Genomic DNA, 26,094 nt, shown 5'->3' on the forward strand with positions numbered 1-26,094 from the left:
AATACTCCCGTCTGCTAGTAAATGATTAGTATACAAAATGTTTTGCTAAAGCATAGATTTAAGGGAGAGAACAGTTGAATAAAACCTGCTTTTTACCGTGATAGCAAAGTCAACGGCTGACAGGAAACTCATCCGTCGCACTGAAAGCTCAAGGTAAGTTCCTGTTATTCTATCTGTGTGTCTGAGAACACAGAATAATCCAAATTTTGTGAACTGATCAGAAAAGAAAGAAACTTATGGTGCAGTCTGAAAAGAGAATCTAGCAGGTATTAATGAGTGCTAGGGTACAGGAACTCGCTTTCAGCAAACCCCTCTGGTGTTCAAAACATTTCCTTATACGACTCTCCCATTATTACCCTGTTTCACTGTCCTGCTCTTCATGATTAAGAGTAGATTTCTCTTGTCTCTGCTGGCCTACCTCCTTCCCGTCACCTAAAACTGCCACTTCCCTCTTTCTTTCCCAGCGGTTCCTTTCTTTCAGTCTGATCCTCTATCTATCACCATAAAATTGTCTGTCGTGTATCTTCTTGGCAACAAACAATCCCGATTTAACACCTTGTGCTATCCACCTTCCACCCACACATGCAATTACCCCCTCACCTGCTGAACTATTAAACTGAAGCCTGCAAGATTGGATTTGGAGTTAGCAAATATTCTGATGGGTTGTTGTATACCATTGACAATGTAATTATCACTTTCTAAAAAAAAAAAAAAAACGTAAAATTCCAAGAAATTGCTCTGGTCAAGAAAGACGAGCATATTAAACACCTAGGTGTGACACGGGATGTGAAATTAACTGTTGCTGAGAATACTGTATCGGATTATCGATTAGATGGCATGAAGTAATTACATAGACTGGTGATGGTCAGGTTTGAAACAGGAAGCTTGCAATCACCAATACATGGACTTTGTGAGTTGAGCTTAACGAGCCTAACCATTGACCAGTAAAGCAAGCTTGTTATCAAGTATCAATAGTGCTGGTACCAAGATCCTGAGCACATGAGAAATGTTGGAATTGAGAAGAGGCCGTTCATCACATCCAATTACTTGACAAGGGTTTCTTTTTTTTTTTTTTTTTGATAAAATACTTGAGGAATTATTGACTTGGTATTATCGTTAGCTTGTACCTTAGGGACAAAGATCTAAATCTTTAGTAGTGTCATGCTGAGCATATACTGTAGTATCTATAAGCAAGCTAGCCTTAAGTGTGTCTTGTTTGGAAGCGTTCAGGGCAGGGTTATTAAAGAGCAATCCTTTAAAAAAGACATTCCAAGAAGATGATATTATAGTTAATGAATTCATTTCACAATTCTTCCCTGTCCTACTTTTCCATTCGCTGTATTGACCCTAAATGTGCATGATACAGTTACAGCAAACGTGTTTTTTCATTCATGCCACACTAGGGAAAAGAAATCTCCCAATTTGAATGCATTATGACTGTAGAGAAAATATGAATTGTGGGTGTTGTGCTACCATAACATGTTATCTTCTTGGAAATGGGCACTTGCAAATATATTCATAGCCCTGACATATCTGTCTTGTTTTTTAAGTTCGGTAAATACAGCTGGAGGTGACTTGTTCACAAACACAAAAATAAACAAGATTGAAAAATGCACCCTTCATGAATACAAGAAAAAAACGACCCTCTTTTTCTCTTTCCGCTCAAGGTAAACACCTCAGCTATGAGGGTGTCTATCGTTACATCCCCCGCAGCACTAGGATCCATTCTGTATAGCACAGCTTATTTAAGATGTTGATATACTGTAGTCATGTACATAGCAATTCAGGTGTCCTCTTCAATGTGTTAATTCTGTCCATGAAAACCCATGGGAAATATATTTCATGAAAAATAGCCCACCATCTCTGGATAATGGGAACTAAGATGGAATTTTAAATCATTTGAGAGGCCATATATATTTCTTGAGCTGCTCTCACTTGCAATGAGTGCCTTTTATCCAAAGCTTGGTGGTGTATTAAATGTATCACAATGATAGTCCAGTAACTTGCCAAGCTGAGATGAATGATGCTTCTTTATTGGTACTTGAAATGAAGAAATATCCCAAACTCTGTAATAATGAAGCAAGCTGTTCAGTACCCTGTCCTTTTCTAATATGCACACTGCACAGGGATACTATAATAGCTGTGGTGGTAAATGTCAAGTATAATATACAACAACAATACCCTCTGGTGTGATCGTAGGTCTTTCATTTCCTGTTTCTGCATCCTCCTGCCTACTGCTTGCTGTTCATCTCTCTTCAGTTTTCCTCTCATCTGCTATTGCCTTTATCACACAAAACAGTGTTCTACTATTAATTGTAATCCTTCACCTAACGAGGCATGACAAAACAAGCGCCTACCACAATGCAAGCTTTTACAGAACAGATATATGTTTATTATACCTTATGACAACTGTATTCTTTCTTGGCCTTTGCTTAAGATGCATATTCAGATTTTCTTTCTTTCTTATGCATTCAAAATGTAATTGGTTTCATTCATGTCACAGTGTGTGTGTGTGTGTAGCTCAATAAATGCAGACCATACCAGACAGTGCGCTGTATATTAGAAACTGTTTTCATTGGAATACCACTTTCTTTACCCACAGTACCTTGTTATACATGGTTTTAAAACCTGCAAACCATTTTTACATTCACACAATATTAAAATGTACATTTATCAATACTGTCAACTTTTTCAACAGTTAGTATATTTTGGAAAACAGGCCCCTTTCCTGATTTCCTCTTCCATTATGAAAAACTTTATTTGATGAAACAAATTTTCTTCCAAGTAAAAAAAAAAATGATAGTCTTAGTAACCTTTTCACTACATAATCTCTCCCTGTTTATCTTTACCTCTTTGTCTATTTATATGTGTGTATAAACATATTATACAACTTAAGGACTGACATCTCTTAAGCTGTGCAGAAAGTTCATATGGTTTCCTGACAGCCAGCAATGCATTATCTAAAATACATGTCATAATAGTAGCATTTATTTCTGTTAAAGCTGAAAAAAATTGCAGGCACTCAATAAAGTAACAAAATGTATGAATATACAAAACCATGTAACAATTCAAAGCTTTCTACTAATTAAAAGTAAAGTCATGTACGTAAATGTTTATCTAATCTTTACAAACTATATTTGTTAACAACAGTATTGGTGCTGTGTTTTATGAATTTAATAATTTATCAACGTTTTTTAATTATGTTATGTTTTTATATATTTGCATTAAGCAGCAATTAATTATTGGATTTTGTTGTTGTTTTGCATTTAGAAATCTATAAATTAATTATTTGCGAGCTTGGGTTGCTTTTGAAAGGATAGAAGATGAGGTTGGGGAAACATTTCAGTATCTCTACAGAACTGGATCATTTGCCTTCATTATCAAAACACAGAAGTAAAAATAAACGTGAAATAGGATTGTGTTCTCTAGAAAACGAGCGATAGCCTTGTTGGCTGAGTCTATGGTGCTTTTGACAGCACCCTGCTGTGTGCAGCTCTCTTGCAGAGGCAACGATGATGCAAATCAGGATGCTGTGAAACAGATGACAAGAAGGAACCCGATTCAAATGACAAAGAGGCTAATCTTACAGCGCAGGAATCTATCAATTCAGAACATACAGGGACAAACCAGGCCCTTTCTCATTTATCTCAGTTTGTTAGGATTTGTAAACAGTGGGTGGAAGAACAAACAACTAACACAAAAGAAAGTGTATTTTTACACATAACAACAGCCGTCATCGTTCACGAGTTTGAAAAGGGGGCTTTATTTCATGGGACAGACACACTACTGGAAGCTCCCTGGCAGCCTTACACTGGGTATCTCATCATTAAAGCTGTGTTTAAGCTATGGAGTGGCTCTATGCAAGTTGGCAGGTACTGTTCAGTGGTATTCAACCCTTTTTTTTTTTTTAATTAATTCTAAATTTGCCCTAGAGCTCAGATATCTCTCTGACCTTTTCCAGCTGTTACTTGATGACTGGAAATCAAAGAATGCTGGGGGTTAATACATCTTTCTTTCATCACCATAAAACACCCAGTAGCCTACCTGTATCACTAGAGTCCTTGATTGAAAGCAGCAAGGCACATTCTGTGTAGGTTTTTTAAACACTTTCCTATTCACTGCACAGTTTCAAACTTGCATACAAGCTCATTATTCCATGACCTGTGTGTTAGTGATGGGTTATTACTGTTTTAAAATACATATTTGCTCCTTTCTTCAATGCATGTCATGTATTTATTGTATGGTGTGTACAATGGGCCTTTGGACAAAGAGAGTAAGAAGCTGTTCACAACTCAAGTATGACATTATTCTCCTTTAAAAAGTCCAACCCAATCTGATCAAGTATTTCAGCACCCACCCACCCATGTGTATGTATATTGTAATGTTATGGATGTACAAATATATATATATATATATATATATATATATATATATATATATATATATATATATACAGTGCCTTGCGAAAGTACTCGGACCCCTTGAACTTTGCGACCTTTTGCCACATTTCAGGCTTCAAACATAAAGATATGAAACTGTAATTTTTTGTGAAGAATCAACAACAAGTGGGACACAATCATGAAGTGGAACGAAATTTATTGGATATTTCAAACTTTTTTAACAAATAAAAAACTGAAAAATTGGGCGTGCAAAATTATTCAGCCCCCTAAAGTTAATACTTTGTAGCGCCACCTTTTGCTGCGATTACAGCTGTAAGTCGCTTGGGGTATGTCTCTATCAGTTTTGCACATCGAGAGACTGAAATTTTTGCCCATTCCTCCTTGCAAAACAGCTCGAGCTCAGTGAGGTTGGATGGAGAGCATTTGTGAACAGCAGTTTTCAGTTCTTTCCACAGATTCTCGATTGGATTCAGGTCTGGACTTTGACTTGGCCATTCTAACACCTGGATATGTTTATTTGTGAACCATTCCATTGTAGATTTTGCTTTATGTTTTGGATCATTGTCTTGTTGGAAGACAAATCTCCGTCCCAGTCTCAGGTCTTTTGCAGACTCCATCAGGTTTTCTTCCAGAATGGTCCTGTATTTGGCTCCATCCATCTTCACATCAATTTTAACCATCTTCCCTGTCCCTGCTGAAGAAAAGCAGGCCCAAACCATGATGCTGCCACCACCATGTTTGACAGTGGGGATGGTGTGTTCAGGGTGATGAGCTGTGTTGCTTTTACGCCAAACATAACGTTTTGCATTGTTGCCAAAAAGTTCGATTTTGGTTTCATCTGACCAGAGCACCTTTTTCCACATGTTTGGTGTGTCTCCCAGGTGGCTTGTGGCAAACTGTAAACGACACTTTTTATGGATATCTTTAAGAAATGGCTTTCTTCTTGCCACTCTTCCATAAAGGCCAGATTTGTGCAGTATACGACTGATTGTTGTCCTATGGACAGAGTCTCCCACCTCAGCTGTAGATCTCTGCAGTTCATCCAGAGTGATCATGGGCCTCTTGGCTGCATCTCTGATCAGTCTTCTCCTTGTATGAGCTGAAAGTTTAGAGGGACGGCCAGGTCTTGGTAGATTTGCAGTGGTCTGATACTCCTTCCATTTCAATATTATCGCTTGCACAGTGCTCCTTGGGATGTTTAAAGCTTGGGAAATCTTTTTGTATCCAAATCCGGCTTTAAACTTCTCCACAACAGTATCTCGGACCTGCCTGGTGTGTTCCTTGTTCTTCATGATGCTCTCTGCGCTTTAAACGGACCTCTGAGACTATCACAGTGCAGGTGCATTTATACGGAGACTTGATTACACACAGGTGGATTCTATTTATCATCATTAGTCATTTAGGTCAACATTGGATCATTCAGAGATCCTCACTGAACTTCTGGAGAGAGTTTGCTGCACTGAAAGTAAAGGGGCTGAATAATTTTGCACGCCCAATTTTTCAGTTTTGTATTTGTTAAAAAAGTTTGAAATATCCAATAAATTTCGTTCCACTTCATGATTGTGTCCCACTTGTTGTTGATTCTTCACAAAAAATTACAGTTTCATATCTTTATGTTTGAAGCCTGAAATGTGGCAAAAGGTCGCAAAGTTCAAGGGGGCCGAATACTTTCGCAAGGCACTGTATATATATATATATATATATATTCAGCACTTTGTGTTGCTTTGAAGCAGTGCAGTGGCTGGTACTGAATCAGCTCAGAATGAAGAATGACCACCTAAGAGGAAGTTCACAGCATCTGATATAACTCATCCACACACTTCACTACAGAAATCATTCTTTAGTCTAAAACCATAACCTAGTAATATTTGTTATTTTCATTTTTAATATAGTTGATCTTCTACATAACACTGACTGGCGTTTTAGCCTATGCGCATGTTTTTAACAAACAGCCCCCTACTGTTTAATATCGTTCCAGGGTAAAACTGTAAACTGCTAGATGTCACATTCAGCAGGCAGACGGCAGACTGGGACCTGCACAGCAGGATCTTTCAAGATTTGTAAGATAAGTCTGTATTAAATAACCCAATAACTTTTAAAACGTCTATATAGGTATTAACTTCTATCACAGCCTCATGTTGGTACTGGCACAGAACAAGCCAAGAGGAACTCAGTGATGCAATAAATAAAATGCCCAAAGGGGGCACTGTTGAGCCCACATATAAATAGCACTTCATTCTTTATTGTATCATTGAGTTCCTCCTGGCTTGTCCTGTGGATAGTATCCAACAATGGGTCCTCACCAAGAGAATGTACATGTCAAGAGCACTGGGAAAAAACAAATCAATATTGGAGGAGCTGAAGTAAGAACCTAATTTCCAACCAGTATTATCATAGCTATGAAAACTGGGGGGTTCGGATGTTATACAGACCACATGTACTGTAGCACTGTTTGAATCCCTGTAAACCCTACAGATCAAATAGGTTACATGATACAAGTCCCTTTTAAATGATTGAAAAGGGTGTTGCAAGATATGGAAAGCAATGCTCTCTAATTCTGGAGGCAAATAAAGTTTATGGCAGGTAATTAAATATGTTATAAATGTCGAATGACATCCTGTGTGAGAGATGGGCACATCAGCACACTCAAATCCCATGATATTTCATTGTGGCCGGAAAATCTTTTGATAGCAATTAATTTAATGCCCACATCTCATATTCCTTGAACAATTGTACATGGGGTTAGTCTCATGCAAAATCCATTTTCTACTCTAATGGCACTGCCCTCTTTTTTGCCTCTACCCCCCTCCCCAGTCTGACAGAAGTTATTAATCAGTGGTATATTACCTATTAATTATACATTGTCACCAGCCATCATTAAAACAACAAGACACCAAGAAGCTTCATTCTGGGTTAATAAAATAGTGTCTGTACAACAATCATTTTTGTAAGAAAGTGTCATTATTAAAGACAGAGACTGAGAACATCCCAACCCTCAGGACACTTTCAGCAAAATCTGCCACAAGCTGTAATGAAATGACTGGCTTGATAAATGACAGTGCCCGCCATGTGGAAAGGTTTTAAACAATTGTAGTATACATTAACAGAGCCCACGACAGCGGCTTCAGGTAAGAAATCTGTTAGGAACAACACACCCCACCCTCCCCCTCACCCTATGACCTTACTGCATTGAATACCTTTCAACCGCTGTTCTCCCACATGGCTGGTGTGGTCCTGATGGAGGCTAAGCAAGCAATCAGACATTCTCCATAGAAAGCACAGCGTTTCACAGTTCAGGTGCTAGCACCACGGTCACTGACGTCTGGAGTAATAAATGCCTGTGAATTGCTACATAAGCAGGTCTGAGGAATTTCACGCAGTGAAACAAAACAGTAATATACAGCTACACAGTCTGCTCGGCAGCCTTGTCATAGGATTGTTTTGCAGGAAAGGAAGCCTGCAGAAGCTGCCCTTGCAGAGACAGGTAGACAAACTCGATCTGCTGTGCATGGACCAACCTCCCCGGCTGGCACACTCTATCCCGCAATACTGATTCAAATGTCAAGGAGGACACTAGTGGCTCCCTCTAATGATAATGAAACACAGTTCTGACCCAGTGTCTGTGCACAGCATATATAGTGTTTCCAATAAATAAACTCTAAAAACAGTGACTAACGTAGACTATAAATGGATCAATTTATGCATGCATCCCTCATTTTGCCCATTTGCCAGTGTTAGGGACCAGGAGAGCAGTCAGAAGGCTTTTCACTCAATTGTTTCAAGAGCCATCCTCTTACACAGTGGGTACATGTTTTTACAGTGATTTCCCATTGCAGTACTTATCTCTGGTTCACAATATTGCCTGTGTTTATGATTTTACTATGTCTTACTTCACTTTGCTATGCTCATACTATGAAGTTCCACTATCTACTTTAATGAGGAACAGGACAATTGCAACTGCATGCAGAAGGCACAGTCTTAATTTCAATAAACGTCCTGATTCACATGGCAGGTTTCAGGTTGATCGATATCTTGCTGTGAAAGCCCTATTTGTTATAATATTCATCTCCTAGCTCTCATCAGGGAGAAATGAAACCACTCACTTACGAGAAGTTAATCATCAATACATTTGTTCCCCAGCATTTTTAATCATGGTAAATCCATATAAAAAATGATCAAGAATACTCCTGGCTTTAATATCCATTATATAATTAAAACAAAAACAAAAAACAGAACATATGAGGTATTCTGATGGAATACTGATAAATATTTCATTAACATCTGAAACATATTGGTCTATCTGGGTTGTGAGCAATAGTTAAAAGGACCCTCAATACCATGGTGTCCAGACTCTTAATGGTTTCATTATTAGAACAGTGCAATTGATTTTTGGCTATACTTTCACATATTCTCTGCTGCTTTAAATGGCTACTTTATACAGTACCATCTAGATTTTCATAATATTTCATTTCTTGCCTGTTTAACCCTCATAAGGTAACCTGGGGTCCATTCTGACCCCTCGGTGCTCAGTTATTATGTGTATCTAGTGACTTGATTTTTGTTTTCTTTTAGGTAGTTGTCAGGCACCCATCCTTTTACACTATGCAAAGGATAATTCTAGTCCAGGTAGCCTGGTTGAATTTCCCAAATGGTTTTAGGTTTGGGGTCCATATGGACCCCAGGTGTAGTGTATCGGCAGGCCTGACCTTCTCGCATGAATAGCTCAGGCACCATAATAGCTAGCTTCCTGGTTTGTTTGAAAGTACATAATTAGAGCTTTCTAATGATGTATCGTATGTCCTGAACAGACGTTCCTAAGTGAAACTACAGCAAACCGAAACAAAGGCTTGAGTCACATGAGTCAGCTCCTAAGTTTTATTTGTTGCCTATTGGTCACTTCAACAGATAGCGTTTTGGTATCAATGTAATTTAAAAGCATAAGCGTTGTGCTTTCTATTGATGTCAGCTACCACCCCCTCATTCAGTGCTCCAGTGCTGTGATACGCAGCAAATCAGTAGGTGTGTTCAAGTGCCAGTAACTCAAAAACAGAAAGAGCTAGAATAAACTACAGCGTGTCCTTATGAGGGTTAATATCATATTGTGTCAGCAACTGAGAAACAATGTTTTCTGTAATAAACAGTAAGCATAAGAATGATCTAAGCAGAAATATTATAAAAATGTAGATGACATGAAGGACCTTTTATTGTCTGTCTGATAGGTTTACCTGCACTGCTCACAATCTCAGAAATGTTGAACTCTGTCGCCCCCTTCCTATATTGCTATGGTGCTTGATAATAATGAACTGTGCATGAAACAGTGACCCCTGGTGACTAAAAAAATGCATGACATGCCTGGCTTAAAACATCTGTTGACTACTTTTACCTGCTTCTAGAGATTTATCGCTGAAATAAATATCCCTTACATTAGGGAGACAAAAGACAATTGATACTATATAATAAAGTTTTTTAGGTCTCTTGATCAAGGTTATATACATAGAAAGCATAGTAAAAAGCTAGTACCCATTTACTATATATATATATATATATATATATATATATATATATATATATATATATATATATATATATATATATATAGTATCTCCATAACCTTAACTACTCAATAACATATAGTACAACAGAAAGAATCTTATTAGCAATTTAGACAAAGCCTTTATAACACTATAAAGACATTTAGAAAGACCCTTCCTTTCTTTGTAGTATTATGCTTTATTTACTGTAATGGTACCAGTATTACAATCGTTATAGAGTTTGCTGAAACACAGTGCATTACATGTGTTTTTAAAACGCAGAAAAATGAAAATACACATTTTAAGTTTAATGACAACTAGAAGTCTTTGTACCAATGTCTTCAAATGCGTGGCTGACATGAAGCTTGAAAAAATACAATTACTACATGTCTGATTTATAACAGAGATGACATGCATCACTAGTCCAATCCCAGGAATGCAATACATATTCGGGGATCAGTATACCAGTATGAATGATTCAGTGACCACCTAATCTCTTTCTCAAATTGTACAGCCAACAGCAAACTGTTAAAGAAGATAGCAGGCTACACAAATTTATTTTTTGACAGGCTGAACTCTGGCACAGGGAAACTGATATGAAATTACACCCTGGATGGTTCCCCCCCACGTACTGACTGAATATACAGCAGCTATACGGTGTATCATGAGGCCACACAGATAATACATCCTTCACGCTGTACAGGTCTCAGGACACTAATGGTCATGTCAATCACAGAATCTGCAGACAAATAAAGATTTTCACAGAGGCTTCAGCTCTGAAGGTTTACCTGACAAGATGAAAATAACCTTGCTGAAGGATATTCCTTGACATATCAATATATATGATTAACCAGACACAAATTGGGTGAAAGTTTAAGTACAGTAAATACAGTATAGTAAAACATTTCCACCAGTCTGTTACCGATAAAAGGCATGTTTAATTGCATCAGTAACACAACTGATTGATTCATTACCTTCCCCATATTTTTGTGGAAATGTGTATGATGCTGTTGAGTTTCTAAGAATGAGAGAACCCATTACTTCTGTAAAATAACTCCAACCTATAATTTGAAGCACAATAAGTTATTTTCAGAGATGCATATACAGAATTTCCAGTCATCTCAATAGAAACAAACCAGCTACATAGCCAAAATGATTGCACAGTGCACTGATATGGTTTTATATTTCCACAAAGCTTGCTCTAGCATTCTATTACTAGGGGAGGACAGCGTTAAATTCTCTTTGAGTGACACGTCCAAGGGCACATCATCTATCAAACAGAAACTCACGACAGCTGGATTTGAACAAACTTCTGAACCACTGATCTATCCCTGTTTCTTTCACCACTTCCGTTCCAGGCTAGAAGTCTCTCTGGACACCCCTGACATCATTCACTGAAAGCTCACTCTAGATAGGAAACAGAACATGCAAAATAATAAAAAAAAATGAATAGCTTGTCTGCTTTTAGTCTTTCTTTAAAAAACATTTTCTGACATTTTACGTCTTTTTTCGGATGCTTGTGAAATTGGATCAATTGAAAGCATTTGTCACTAAAAGCATGCTGTTTGCCAACAGATGTATTGATCTTAACCTCAAAGCAAGAGGGGAAAAAATTTTGTAAGACTTCAACTTGTTTTGTTTTTAGAGATTGCATTAAAAAAAAGAAAATGCATGTGTAATTAGTGTATCTATAAATGTCATATTATAACGTTACACTTTTTAACATAACAAAACATAATACCATGACGCTGTGAGTCCGATGCATCAGATGTGTTAACCCTTATGCATTGGTAAACAATGTAAAGAAAAGTACCCATCGAATAGTGTATAGCATTGACAAATACATTATAGAAGAATGGTTCATACTGTTAAACTACTGTACTGTAATTGACATTTAAATACAATGTATATATCATTGCATGAAGAATAAACTCCAGGCTACTTTAACACTGCTGATAGACTACACTATTGAATGGCTTGTTAAACAGAATTGGGAAGCTTATTTGCGACACTGTGGCTCAATTTCTGAGATAATGATCCAGATGTAATCACCCTGTATTGAAAACCAATTCCTAGAACACAGTGGCATCAGCACATAATCAGACAAGACATGTACATCTTGATTAAAAAACAAATCCAATAGTGTTTCAGCAAGTGCTTGACAATTCCTGACTGCAGTCAGGGGTATGTGTCCTATTACTGAGTCACGATTTCCCATTGTAACTGGCAGGGTTCCGAAAGATACAGCATTTACACCCCCCCAACTGTTTAAATAACGTACCTGTCATTTTTATTTTCATTGTTAACACCCTGACAACTTTTTACACTTCTAACTTTAAAATCTGTTTAAAGCTCTTTTCAAAATTGATTTGAGATCTGAGGTTATTGATGATTTTTTTTTTTTATAACGATAAAACTGATAAAGCAGACAATCATCTCTGCTAATCAAAAAGAACAGCAGAAACCATATATACGTGTTGTTTGTCTGATAAAGGGAGACCTCTACTGGTTGATTTTGGCTCTACTTTAGTCCCAGCATGTTTGGTGAGAGCCCACTGATCCCAATTGACCTGTGCAGAATATAAGAACATAAGAACATAAGAAAGTTTACAAACGAGAGGAGGCCATTCAGCCCATCTTGCTCGTTTGGTTGTTAGTAGCTTATTGATCCCAGAATCTCATCAAGCAGCTTCTTGAAGGATCCCAGGGTGTCAGCTTCAACAACATAATAACTAATCCCAGTCTCAAATCAAGATTCAGTACCATGTGCTCTTGAGCAATTATGCTTTACACAAACAGAATCACTTATTTCAATGTGTTGGAGAGGTTGAATGATGGCTGTACCATTCAAAGTGACTCAGTGTTGGCCTCACAAACATCTGAAAAGAGGACTACGGGCAGAACTCATAAAGCGTCGGCACACCTCTAAATGCACTGCAATTACAAGGACATTAATAGTTCTGTTCTGGTTCTCCATATTTATGGCTAACAGCAAACTTCGGAACTGACTGATCTAAGCATGTCAATTGAAAATAAATGAATACAAATCAAACCAATGCAGTGGAAAGTAATGTATCTGTTCAGCAGATTAACCGCAGTGTAATTCGAGAAGGACTGTATATTTGTATCTAACCATGTTATACTGTATTGCTTGTAGGGTGTTTTCTATTGCTGGTGGCACTGCAAGTGGATTATGGTTAGGGATAGAATTACTTATTAATGAGCGTGACATCCCGCAGATGCTGTATGCATTAGAAATCATCAAGTCTTTTTAGCTGTTGAATGCTTCAAATTAACATGTTCAATTTCCATTTTATGGATTTTTTTTTATGTATGGATTACGAAACCTTTACTGAAATCTTTAATGAAAAATAGATATTTGCATTGAAAAATGAACTATATGTATATTAGACTTAAAGGCATGTTTCCTTTAACAAATTGATTCCACTGTTGTCTGAAAAATTGTTAGCGTCAGTATTAAAAAAAATTCACGGTTTATCCAGAAGAGGGAGCAATACTCAAGATACAAATTACCAGTAACACGCCTACTGAATCCATGTAAATTCTGGCCTACTACTGCTGGATTACAGGTTGATATACTTTGCTTTTCAGATGAATTAAGTATAAAAGCAATTTAACATTACAGTTCAAAAGCGCTATTACCAGGACATATTTAAATCAGTTATACATTTATGCTCAATTATTCATGCCACAGACATGACACTTAACATAAGTAGTCCTTAATTAAGTCAGAATTGAAATATGGTTGAACTGCTCACGCAAAACTAGACCAATCATAATGGTCATCAGGAGAAGACATGCAAGATGCTAAGAATCATTTTTATTAGTTTGATTTACGTGTTCGACATCCCTTGGGTATTTTTCGGAGCATACAAAATAACAACATACAGTAAAAAGGTTTGTGATGGATTATAGCTCCCTAATATTTGACAGCATCCCCCCAAAAAACTGCAGGCGTACAGGAACAGAACGGCAGTTAACTAACACATGAGTGCATGATGCTGTTCTTCTGACACCCAGCATTAAAGCAAAGTAATGATCTGAAACACACTGAAGAACCAGTGAACCTTTTTTTGGGAAACTTCAATCGCAATTTTAAAAAGGAATAATAAGATGTAAGGCAGCCTGTAGCTTAAATGACATCATAGTTTTTCCAACCTGTGAAAACATATTGCACAGGGCCCTGCAATGAAAAGGGCCACAAAACAGACAAACTCATACCCCAGACTCCTATTGAAGGTACAGATAGAGGCAGAGACATGCCAGGTGCTTACTGGAGTGCTGCCATCTGACAGGGTGTTCATACTGATGGAGGTGCTCATCTTCCCTGAAGAGAGCGAGGGTGGGGAGGGACTCCGTTTCTCCATGCAGCTTTGATGAAGGCCGTCCTGCCGTTGAATGTAGTCACGCCATGCCCTCTGAATGCTGTAGAAAACGGGACACTTTAGTTGAGTTTAGTTACCCACTAAATATTGCATTATATAATTAGGCATCTCAAAGGAGAACTCTTTGATAAACATGCACTGAAAAACTGAGATACAGAGGCTACAACTGACAGCTGTCTGTATGGGGCTTTGGCAAAAGGATCATTTGATCATTTAAACTCGAAAGTGACAATTGTAGTATGGCAGACTGCCACTGTGGAATTCAACTTTTACTGTTGGTCAGAATTAAAAAAGTGAATGCGGTTTTTGTTCAGGCTTCCCAGAGCTCAAAAATCTTTAACACTTAATCAAGCCAACAGTTTCACATAAAACATGGAAATGCCAAGGTATAATCTGTATTTAAATGCCATATTTGGGTCAGTATTACAGTACATTCTAACTTACACTACAACTTTTGACTCAAATGGTTGCATATTCATTTGGCACTTTTCAATGTTGTTTTCTATGTCCTTTTTTAGCTGGTGGCTGTAAAAAAAAAAAAAAAAGAAGAAAAGTCTGTTAAACCATTAAAAACAAAATGACATCATTGTGAAACCAAATATCATTGCAGAAAAATAGAGTAAGATCTACTGCAATTAACTGGTCATTATATATATACAGTATATATATATATATATATATATATATATATATATATATATATATATATATATATATACAGTATATATATATATATATATATATATATATATATATATATACAGTATATATACTTGTATACTCTGTAAATGTTTCTTTTAAATATTTGTTTGTTAAAAGGCTGCTTAAACAGCAATTAGACTATGCCGAAAGCGAGAAATAGAATTCGTCAGAAGAAACAAGCCTTTATGGCTGCTTAAATAAAATGTGACTGCTCAAAATAAGAATGTTCACTGCGTGCCAGAGCAAAGCAATGAAGCTTTGGATTAACTTTGCTCCATTATTTATAAAGCAAATCCTTGTGTATGAAGTGAAACTGTAATGGTAAGTTAGTTTAACACAGCGCCGCTCTCCTCAGGGTAATGAAAGGTAACGAAATGCAAAGAGGACAAGGCTGAGCTGCAGGTGGGGGAGCAGAGGAAACGGGTTTACATCTGAATGGAACCCAAGAGTAAATGGGAATTCAGATTTAGAGGCTGTAGCATCAGCGGTCCCCCGTCTGGTATAACATAATGGATCTTTTCTTAATTGCGTTGTGACAGGTGCAATCTGTCATGAATTGCAATTGTTATTTTGTATTTTTTTTGTACATTATTATTCTAAATTGAATTCTCTTATGATGTATATTTTGAATAAAGTGTTGGTAAAGGCATTTATAAGAGATTCAGTAAAGTAATGTCATACTGCCTGAGCAAGAAATGCCATCATCCTAGTGACATTCCAAAGTGAACAATGAAGGAACATACCCCCCACTTTATCAGGGTAGGACAAAAAGAATGCTAAAAAATATGGTTTGAGTTTATAAGAATGTGTTTGGCTACTAAGGTTGTTAATTAGAAAGCTGAGGCTTATAACATAACAAACTAGCAAAACATCAATATGTTCTAAAATTCCACATCAGACCCTAAAATAAACCATTTGAAGAACTGTATTTGTTTTAACTGCTAAACCCCAAAACCCAATAGATTAAAGAAAAGCTCACACTTACTTTTGGACCAGATATTTTCCATCATTCATGTGTTCCAGACTATTCTGTAGCCTTTTCAGCTCATCCTAGAAGAAAAAAAATTAATAAATAAACTATAATAAGTAAACAATTTGTCACAGGTCATGTTAGAATAGCCTGATTGCTCTCTGTGAAATGACTGGATTTCTAAACGGTGCAAATACATATTTCTTCAGATGGAATTGCCTGGTAATTTTTATCTCATGTTTTATTATTTAATGCTATAAATATCAGGGAGCGTTTTTTTCTTCTTTTTTTTTTAACTATTTGAAAGCTCTGGCATTGAACTCCCCATTCCTTTTCCCAAATCCCTGGTTGACACGTGAAAGATATCCTGTGAATCTATTCATCAAAACCAACTTAAAGCATTGCAACCGAAAACCATAATCAATCCATTACCTTAAACACCGTAATGTGCAGACTAGGAATGTACTCATTAACTGTCATTATGAAGGTTTGCCACCTCTTATTAAGTTATGTGCATGATGACGTTGCAGCCTAAATATCCTCTGTTTATATATTTATGATTTACATATACTGGTAAATATATAGTAAGTTTACATGCATTGTATTATGGTTGGATACTATTTGGTTAAAGGTTTTTTAATCATTTGTTTTACCTCTTATTAGCATTAGCAATTAGCTATTTAAATGTACTGAGAGCCACATGGCAGTACCACTGATCAATTAAGCCACCCTTGACAGCCAAAGTTTTCCAAATTGTCTGGTAAAAAAAAACCCTGACCTTCAAGCTTTGCCTGGCAATTAACACTTATTCAGAAGCACAGGTTCTGGCAATAAGTCATCTGTAAATACTGTAGGCATATCTATTTGATTAAGGCACATATCTAAATTCGATTTAGCTTATTTTGAAATTGAATTTAGTTTTCAGTAATTGCTAATATTACAGTTTATTACAAAAAAGACAGGTACAACAGAAAGATAACAAAATGCAAATAATAGTGTTCCAACAGATTGGACCGAGCACACAGTATAGAATGTGGAAAGATATTTAATTCTTCTGTAATGGTCACATATAATAATTAGACCTAGGATCAAATACTGTAATTACTAACACAGCAGCTAATAGCAGCACATTTTCCAAAGCTGTAGTTTATCTGTCTATTTTCAACAGTTTTAGTAGCCTGGACTCATTTAATATTTCCTTTCATTTTTTGGGGAAGGTGCAGATTTTAATTACTTAAGGTGAAAGCATAAATAATTAAAAAGTATAATTTAATTACACAAGTGAACTTAAACTGGAGCTGGTGCTAAGGGACTATATTGTATTAAGCCTTCTTTGGGATTTCTATATATATGAAAAAATCATGTATCACATTCGGAGGCCACTTTGGGAAATGCTTTATTGGACAGAGCAGTACATCTTTATAATTTACATGTTATTAAAATGTTACAGAAATTGTATTCCACTCTTAATAAACTCTCCAGTGCGTGGTTTCAGGAGCCAGATGGTGCTGCTGTGACTGTCACAGGATAATACATTAAACCAGGGTGCCAGGAGATCATTTACATTAACAGGAGAAAAGAAAATACGCTCAGCAGTGCAACCTTCCCTTTTTAAACAGATTAAAATAGCCCTGACATCATAATACGGATGTATTAATAGCACTGTTTTCAGAGCTCTAGAATTACAATGTTTCAGCCAAACATACAGATTCCTTCTAACAGTGGCCTGCTTCTCTTGTTTTTCAAATTATTACAAAGCTGTGAAAAAAAATCAGTATTTCTATCTATCTATCTCTCTATCTAGTCTGAGTCATGTGAGCATGGTTTGAATCCAGTTTGCATAGAGGTGTTGATTTTAGCTGTGGGCCACCAGGGAGCGCTGCATTGTCCTTGGTGCTCATGAGGTTAGGGAGAAAAATTGCCTTGGGATAGTTCAACTCATCAAGCTTCAGGGCCCCCTACTGGTCAATTGTCTGGGTGAAAACATGTGATTGAATTAACAGTCGGACAGACAGAGGTGGCCCATTGATGGGACAACATTCTAATTGGTTATTTCAAATTGGTATTCATGAAACTGTACTGTACTGTTGTTAAATAAACCCATCACAACAGACTTCAAAGAAACATTATTTAAATAACTCATGAGTAAGAGCTTTGTGTTGAATAGGTTTGGATGCGCTTCTTTGACAGTAAGCATTCACTGACATTACACTAAAAATAAAGCGTTGCAGAGTCAGATGCAGCAGGTGAAACATAAGCAGGCTTGTTCTACTGTCTGATTGCTCCAATTGCTGTCTGTACAGGCCCTGTCTGTACATACTGTATCGGGTAACTGCTTTTTCCTGATCTATCGCGTCTCTTGTCCTTGATGTCTATTCCTCACATGAGGAAGAAGCACAAAGCTGATTCCACTCCAGGAAGCTATTATCAGCCCTGCTGCAGCCCCACCAGGTCAGAGCCCTTTATTGATCGGAGTGTCTCTCCAGAGGCACCAGGGACAAAGTTTAACATCCACTAGACATTAAAGAATACCGAGACGGTGCTGGTGAACATCTTGTTTATTTTTTATTTTATGTTCATTTCCTCCACACGGTGACACGAACCACACAGCCTTTCAGTTAGTTATATATATATATATATATATATATATATATATATATATATATATATATATATATAGCTTGCCTACACTTCCTGCTGTTGACAGAAATACATCTGCTACATATTATTTAAGGTGCAGTGCCCCCATACATGTATACTTACATATAATTATGGTTTCTATTATTAAAATACAAAAGTAAGTGATGTTTTGTTTTGTTTTTTGCCATTTAATATGCAGTGTCAGCATTAAATCATTCTTGTTTATTGATGTTTTTAAAATAACTGCACCATTTTTTTGCAAGGGGCAGGTCTCGGGAGGGGGGGGGGGAGTTGCCTCTGTAGCTGTTTAATGGTAATGTTGAGTGCACAGAAGGCTACACTATAGAGGAATGTAAAAAACAGACAGCAAGGTCAGATTTCGCAAGGATGTGGGGCTCTGTGTGGAATGTAAACAACATTCCTCCTCAGATGGATTCAGTGAGACAAGAATGAGGGGTTTTCAAAAACCACCAGACTTGGAGAGGTACCATGCAGAGAACATTCACCTTTCAGGCTGATAAGAACTGAAGATGATGTTGTAATGGTTAATCAGCAGGATATGCATTATAAATAGAACAGCACTATAATCTTGCGAATTCATTTACAAATAGACCAATTACAACAGTGCCTCTCTGTACTCCACCACTGAAGCACCTGTGTGCAAATAATCTTTCTGACAGAAGAAGATTTCTAACTCACTAGAAGAGTAAATTATGCACTGCTTAGTAGTGAATGGGAAGTACTGTAAAATGCATAATTATAATGTTTTTTTTTTAAATTATATACCAGTATTATTTTCTTCTTGAGATGGCTCGATCTATCATTTAAATCATACCTGCTACAGTAAGCAGTCCATGCAGAAAGCGGTTTCTTTACCTTTCTGCATAATCCAGTCAGTTCAGTCTGCAGGGACGATATTTCCTCTTTGTCTAAAGACACAATCATTTCAATGTACTTTTATCTTACTGATGGCCTTGTCAATGGTTACCAAGTCTATTAGCTTCCCTTTCAGTCAAACGAAAGGTAATGTCAGTCGCAACACATTCCATCATGATCATGAGTGCCTGATCAAGGCTTTGCTATGCAAGACAATCAAGGCTTTGCTATGCAAGACAGGAATTCTCTAGGTGAATTATTGTCTGTTTGCCTGTAGGCATGGAAGATTAAAAAAAAAAAAAAAACATTTATTAAGAGAGTTTTATTAATTTGTTAACTGGGCAGGAAATGGACTTCTGGTACTGTCTCTTGATGGTGTTGCCTTTGATTGTTACCTAAAGTACCTAAACCAGCTATGAAGTAATATCAAAAGAACAATTATGTATTATGTTAGGTTAGTAAAGCATGGTAAATCACAGTAGGAAACACCATAGTAAAACAAAAAAATACAAAGGTTAGCAGCAGGCTGGCATATGAAGTTCTTACTGTGCATGTTCGTTAATAGAATATAAAGCATGCATACCACAGCAAGTGCATGTTTTAAACTAAAAATATTGTTTATAAGGATCCTTCATATAGACAGGCATCTGGGACAAAACAAAGAACCGATTGCTACCGAGTCATGCAAAACCCAGTTTTTGGATTCATTGAAGGAGATGAAACTCATTGGGATTTTAAACATATCACCCATGTACATAGAGATACCAAAAAACAAACAAACACAAAAGTATACAAGGATAACATGTCTCGTGCTTGTCTAGCTGACAGTAGAACAGGTGGTTAAATATCATTTGGTCCCAGTGAATCTAAAAATGAAGCCTCAATATTTGAGCTGCTATATTGCACATTACTGAGAGCCAAGGAATCCAAAATAACAAACAGACTCATTCATTGCTTGTACAATTATAGCCGGTTCTTTTTATAGCATTGTGGAGTGTGGTTAAGGCACTGGACTCTTGACCGGAGGGTTGTGGGTTCAATCCCCAGTGGGGGACACTGCTGTTGTACCCTTGAGCAAGGTACTTTACCTAGATTGCTCCAGTAAAAACCCAACTGTATAAATGGGCAATTGTATGTAAAAATAATGTGATAACTGTATAATGTGAAATAATGTATAATGTGATATCTTGTAACAATTGTAAGTCGCCCTGGATAAGGGCGTCTGCTAAGAAATGAATAATAACAAATAATAATTGTGTGTAAAACCTCATTACAGATTTACTGTGACCTAATGCTCATAACATGAGATACTAGTATTCATTTGTATACATTCAGTAAATAAATCTGGAATAAAACTAAAAAATGCTATTTCCTTGGGTAAAAATAAGGGATTTAATCACATATTTTTCACCAGTTTCACCTTATGCTTACCTGCACAAAGCAGATTAAAACACAATCCCAATTTTAATATGCACAAGCTACCTGCAGTTTGACTGGTTGCAATAAATTTTTGTACAGAATTTATGTTGACAGCTACTAGTAAATAACTTTGATGCGATACCCAAGCTTATTCCGCCAAAAAACAATGAAAATGAAACTCAAAGAGAAAATGTTTAGTGAAGAAGGCCCTTCATGTCACAGCAGTGCACAGAGCATGGACACTATGGGTGTCTAAGAATCCAATTTCCAAAAGCACTGAAGTGTGTGGGTAATAAGCCTGACAAGTATTAATCCCAACAGTTACTACAGCGGGATTGCAGTTCATCAAAATACAAACACAGTAGGAGTGCACAGCGTATCAGGGAGAGTGTAAACAGTGCCTCCTCAAATAAAGGGTTTACATTAATGATTATGGCAATCAGTTCAATTGTCAGTTAAATGTATTCTTCTAAGTGGATCTCCTCCAAAAACAACTTAAGCTGCAAAACTGGAACTTGCAACTGCATTGCACATGCATCTCTTTTAACAGAGCTCTCAGGCAGCAGCCACCAAGCAGCTTGGTCCAGCTCAGCTTGGGTCTGTAGCCAAAGAAGTGGACCTTCTGTGAAGGGTTGAGCTCTTCAAAATGGAACAGGAGCCAAGTGCTGAATTTTATTAAGCAAACAATTATACAGCAAACACAGAGGAGTACCCAAAGGACTGGGTCATCGCTGGCTCCCACTAAAACTAAAGACACATCCGATGACGGATCTCTTTAACTGCTCTACCAGTGACAAACTAGCTGGCTGTTGTTTTGCAATAGAAAGCATTCGGTGTGAAAACTATTAAGTTTCATGGACTCTTATTTACAATGTCTTTGAACAGCTACGCTCTGTCTGTAAAGCAGCTCTACACAATCTGGTGTGGTACAGTTATAATATACTTATTATGAAGCATGAATATGAACTGCCCACCAATACCTTACTGTTCCAATGGTTTCTGTGAGAGAGGTTGCTGTACTTTATTTTCCTCTAAAATATAATATTTTGTTTTCTTTGATGGGTTTCTTTGAAGGTTTGCGTAATTTAGGAATGCGAATTTCATTTTTGCACCATCTCGCACAGGGTATCGATACTGTGTGCAGTAAAATGTATGGCTGTGTTGCTGTGTCCCCACAAACTGTTTCTGATGTCTTGACCCTGAACCCTTAGTGCTGTAAAGGATTGCCTGCCCTGACCGCTGCTCCATTGTTGTTCTCACTTTGCTGTTTAAAGAGATACATTTCACAGATTAGCCCGTGAGCAATCCAGGTGCAAACTCTTAACTCAGGGAAATTAAACTGGAGGAGGGCCAAAGTTGCTTGTGATTGCTGTCTGAGTTACTATCTTGATGATACCTGTTGGAAATGTAAATCTTCACTTGAATCTTTACTGTCTCTAAGACCTAGACAAGGGGTTTAAATATAGTGGAACAGTGGGTTAATTACCTTTGGAGGTCTTTGGTTCAAGTGAAGTGGATAGTTGTCTAAACCACATAACCACAGGCTTGTTGTTAATAAGTTAGAATTGAGGTAAATTGTGGAGCTTTGTAAGGGATCTCATCACATACCTATCCGTATCTTTATTGACACTGCCTTTTATTAACAAAATTCCCAAGCAAAATTCCCAGGCAAAATCTATATGTATATTGGCAAAAGCAATTAAAGTCATTGGACAGTACTTAATAAAACAGCAGTTGCTTGAATTAGTTATTAAATAGTTCTCCTTTACTTATGAACGGGTTAATATATGGTTAATAATAAATCTTCAATCATATACCTTGTTTCAAAGAGCATCCTCCGATGAATAAATAAATATAACTGTGGCAGAGAAATGGAACATGACAATCTACTTGTACCAGACTATCAAAACAGACCCCAGGGTTCAACATAACAGGCCAGACCATGTCATTTACTACAAAGCTGTCAACGCAGGTCTACTTGTAGATTCACAGCCTTTTAGAAGCAACATCTGCAGGCCATTGAACTCAACACCAAAGCCAAAGGCTTGATATACCCATAATTGTGAACACCACAATCACATCTGTTCATACCTGTAGCCGAGCCCCTGGGATTGAGTGCAGGAAAACTCTCTGAGCGCTTCAACTGCATCAAAGAGAGAAATAATCTTAGAAAGAGCAATGCTTCTTCAGGGTACAGTGTTTATAATGACTCTCTGTCCTCACTGCGAAAGGTCAAACGTCTTCACATTAATCTGATGCCTTCTAACACTGAAATGGGGCCCTTTCCCCCGAAAAATAAATAAATAAATAGAATAAAATAAGATAAAATAACAGTTCCTTTGGCTATCCTCCATATGGATTTGTTTGTTTATTACACTGTTTTATCAGACCTTTTTATTTGGTGCCACAAAAACTATACAAAGCTTTCGAGACTTCATACATCACTTAAACAGCACATCTGTCTACATATATGTTAGCTTCCCTAGCTCTCTATGTTATCCCTGCCTGATAGTGTATTTCTGTATACCTTATATTAAAAAAGCATTGGGACTACATTACGGACTGGTGAATATTATTTCAAGCACTGGTTATTCCAACATGCTGCTGAGGTTATCTGTACAATTCCAGCAACTATTAAAATGAGTGTATGTTGTGAGCTTGTTTTGTTTCTATCTTATTCTTATTCTAGTATGACTACTTTATTTAACAGTAATGTCTTGACTGCACCTACCACTGGCATTGAGTTGAAAGCAATTTGAAATCCATCCCCTACGTTCCATCAGTATCAGAGCGCTATAAACACAATTTGAACTGGGACACACATTTGGAGCACAGACTGAGAGAATGTGCTCACGGCAGTCGCTCAGATGGAGAGTGCTAAAAACTGAACTGAGGGCTATGAGTTAATGATGCTATCACATTAATATTAGAGCTACTGCAGGTGAATTCATTTACAAATGGCACTTACATAACCCATAATACACAGAGGCAATCTTGTATGTGTAACGTCCAGTTGCAAATTGAACTGCACGCTGCAGTTTTAAATTGGAGGTTCGAGACGAGATGGAGTTCGAGTTGATATTGATTTCATGTCGCAGTTGGAAACATTGTACAGCACTGCACGGAAGTTTAAAAAAAAGCGGAAATGGCAGCACAAGGGGAATTTTTTGGTTTATTGTCATTGTAATGTCAATAAAATGTCCACCCTGATTCTAATCTACTTGAAAAGCAATTTGAAAAGTTGTCCTCTAAGGCACTGTTGGTACGCTGCCCCCGAATATCTTGAGTGGCCAGCGGTCTGGGCTCCCTGCCCACCCTGCTGCACACAGACATGCTCTTGGTTTTAAGAAGCCTGAAAGGAATCTGATCTACAAGGATTGTTTTGGCAGAGGTTCGGCAATTATGCACAGAACATCGACTATATCTCTAATGCATGAGGGTAATTTTCTGCTGTGAATAGGAAGTAGTTTTAATCCATTTTAAAAGGGAATTTTTAAAAAAATGTGCCTGATTTAAATAGAAATTAAATAATAAACAACCTACGACAGGAACATAAAATCACATCATGCTTTCATTTCGAGAAGTACGGAGGCATATAAATGTGCAGCCATGGGCTTCTCTATGAGTCAACCAGAGGTTTCTAGGAGTGAATGACTGCTTTATGGGCTTCATTCTTTTGCAGTAAAGCCAGCAGTTCACTCTCAAGGTTTGGTTTTATTAGTTTGTAGATCACAGATTTGCAGGCCCCCTTTCTGCTGGGGTCAAAAACCCATTAGCTATGACTTAATTTACAGTGCTGTAAACATTTAGTGATGGAAATGGAAATGAAAGGCCTGCAGGTGTGTATTTGAATAATGCAAAACTATGTCAATGTAGTGATGCTTCCAGGTCTTCATGGAACAGAAACAAAAGCTCATTAAAGAGAATGGCAAAGATTATGGCAAAGCAAAGTTATGGAGCATGCTTTCAAATGTCCTGTTTACATTGTTCAGGGTGCATATTGTGCTAGTGTGCAACCTAAATTCATTTCAAAGCCTTAAACAAGACTATGTACAACAGCCTTGAAACTTTTTGGTTTCATGGGTTATGAGTTAATGAATGGAAGGGGGCTATTTAGGGCAAGAATGATCATTGACCATGATATTGAGTCTAAGGTATTCAAACTAATGCTGAAAGCTGTAAAAACAATTTTAATGAATGACAGGATATACAGTATTAGTAGTACATGCCCTGGCTATTGCTACATTATCTCAACATCTACATATCCACAAACATTAAGACAGTGGATAATGAAAGACTAAGAATGGTATGGGTTTTGCTCTTTGTTTATTTAGCAGACGCCTTTATCCAAGGCGACTTACAGAGATTAGGGTGTATGAACTATGCATCAGCTGCAGAGTCACTTACAATTACGTCTCACCCGAAAGACGGAGCACAAGGAGGTGAAGTGACTTGCTCAGGGTCACACAATGAGTCAGTGGCTGAGGTGGAATTTGAACCAGGGACCTCCTGGTTACAAGCCCTTTTCTTTAACCACTGGACCACACAGCCTCCTATGCATGATGGGAGCATATCTTTTTTTTTTTTTTTTACTTTCCCTCAAGGCACTGACAGTTTATATGAAAAAATACTCTGTAGATTTAAATAAACACACAAATAGGAGTCTGTTACTTGACTGCTAATCATTTGTTAATGTTTATTAACATAATCATTAAAAGCACTGTGGTTTCCTAATAACTGTTTCTTAATTTACAAACCCAATAAACATCAAGAAGGTTTTATTGATAAGGTACGGTTATACGCCCGGTCCAATATCGTTACTACTGCAAAACAGAGTACTAAATTACTATTGCAAGATAAAATCAATACAAAGCTGAATTACTGTTAAAATGGACATTAACATTTTCATAAACAGGTTTATGTATAAATTAGCAGTCCCAGCTTTCTACATCATCCACTGGAGCTTTACCATTCTGCTTTTTTGTATTTTTTTCACTTTCAAATCATGTTCCCATTTCATAAATATTCTAAAAATAAAAAATAATAATAAACTGTAACACCAATAGCATCATTTTTTTTAGAAAATGAAAATTAATTTAAAAAAAATACACATTGTATACCATTGTGATACATTATTTTATAAGCTGCAA

General features: G+C 37.0%; 1 protein-coding gene across 2 annotated transcripts in view; it reads right to left on the minus strand.

Annotated features, from left to right (window-relative positions):
• The window catches only part of LOC117423593 (schwannomin-interacting protein 1-like), a 183,984-nt gene that overhangs the window by 117,207 nt on the left and 40,683 nt on the right, over nucleotides 1–26,094 (minus strand). For both annotated transcript variants that reach the window (XM_034039645.3, XM_034039646.3), the window contains 3 exons: nucleotides 16,025–16,089; nucleotides 14,782–14,862; nucleotides 14,227–14,377 (listed from right to left, as the gene is read on the minus strand). In XM_034039645.3, coding sequence (XP_033895536.3) covers nucleotides 14,227–14,377; nucleotides 14,782–14,862; nucleotides 16,025–16,089 — 297 coding nt within the window. The remainder of the gene's footprint in view (nucleotides 1–14,226; nucleotides 14,378–14,781; nucleotides 14,863–16,024; nucleotides 16,090–26,094) is intronic.

The sequence above is a fragment of the Acipenser ruthenus genome, chromosome 17 (genome assembly GCF_902713425.1).
Source record: "Acipenser ruthenus chromosome 17, fAciRut3.2 maternal haplotype, whole genome shotgun sequence".
In the NCBI taxonomy this organism is placed as follows: domain Eukaryota; kingdom Metazoa; phylum Chordata; class Actinopteri; order Acipenseriformes; family Acipenseridae; genus Acipenser; species Acipenser ruthenus.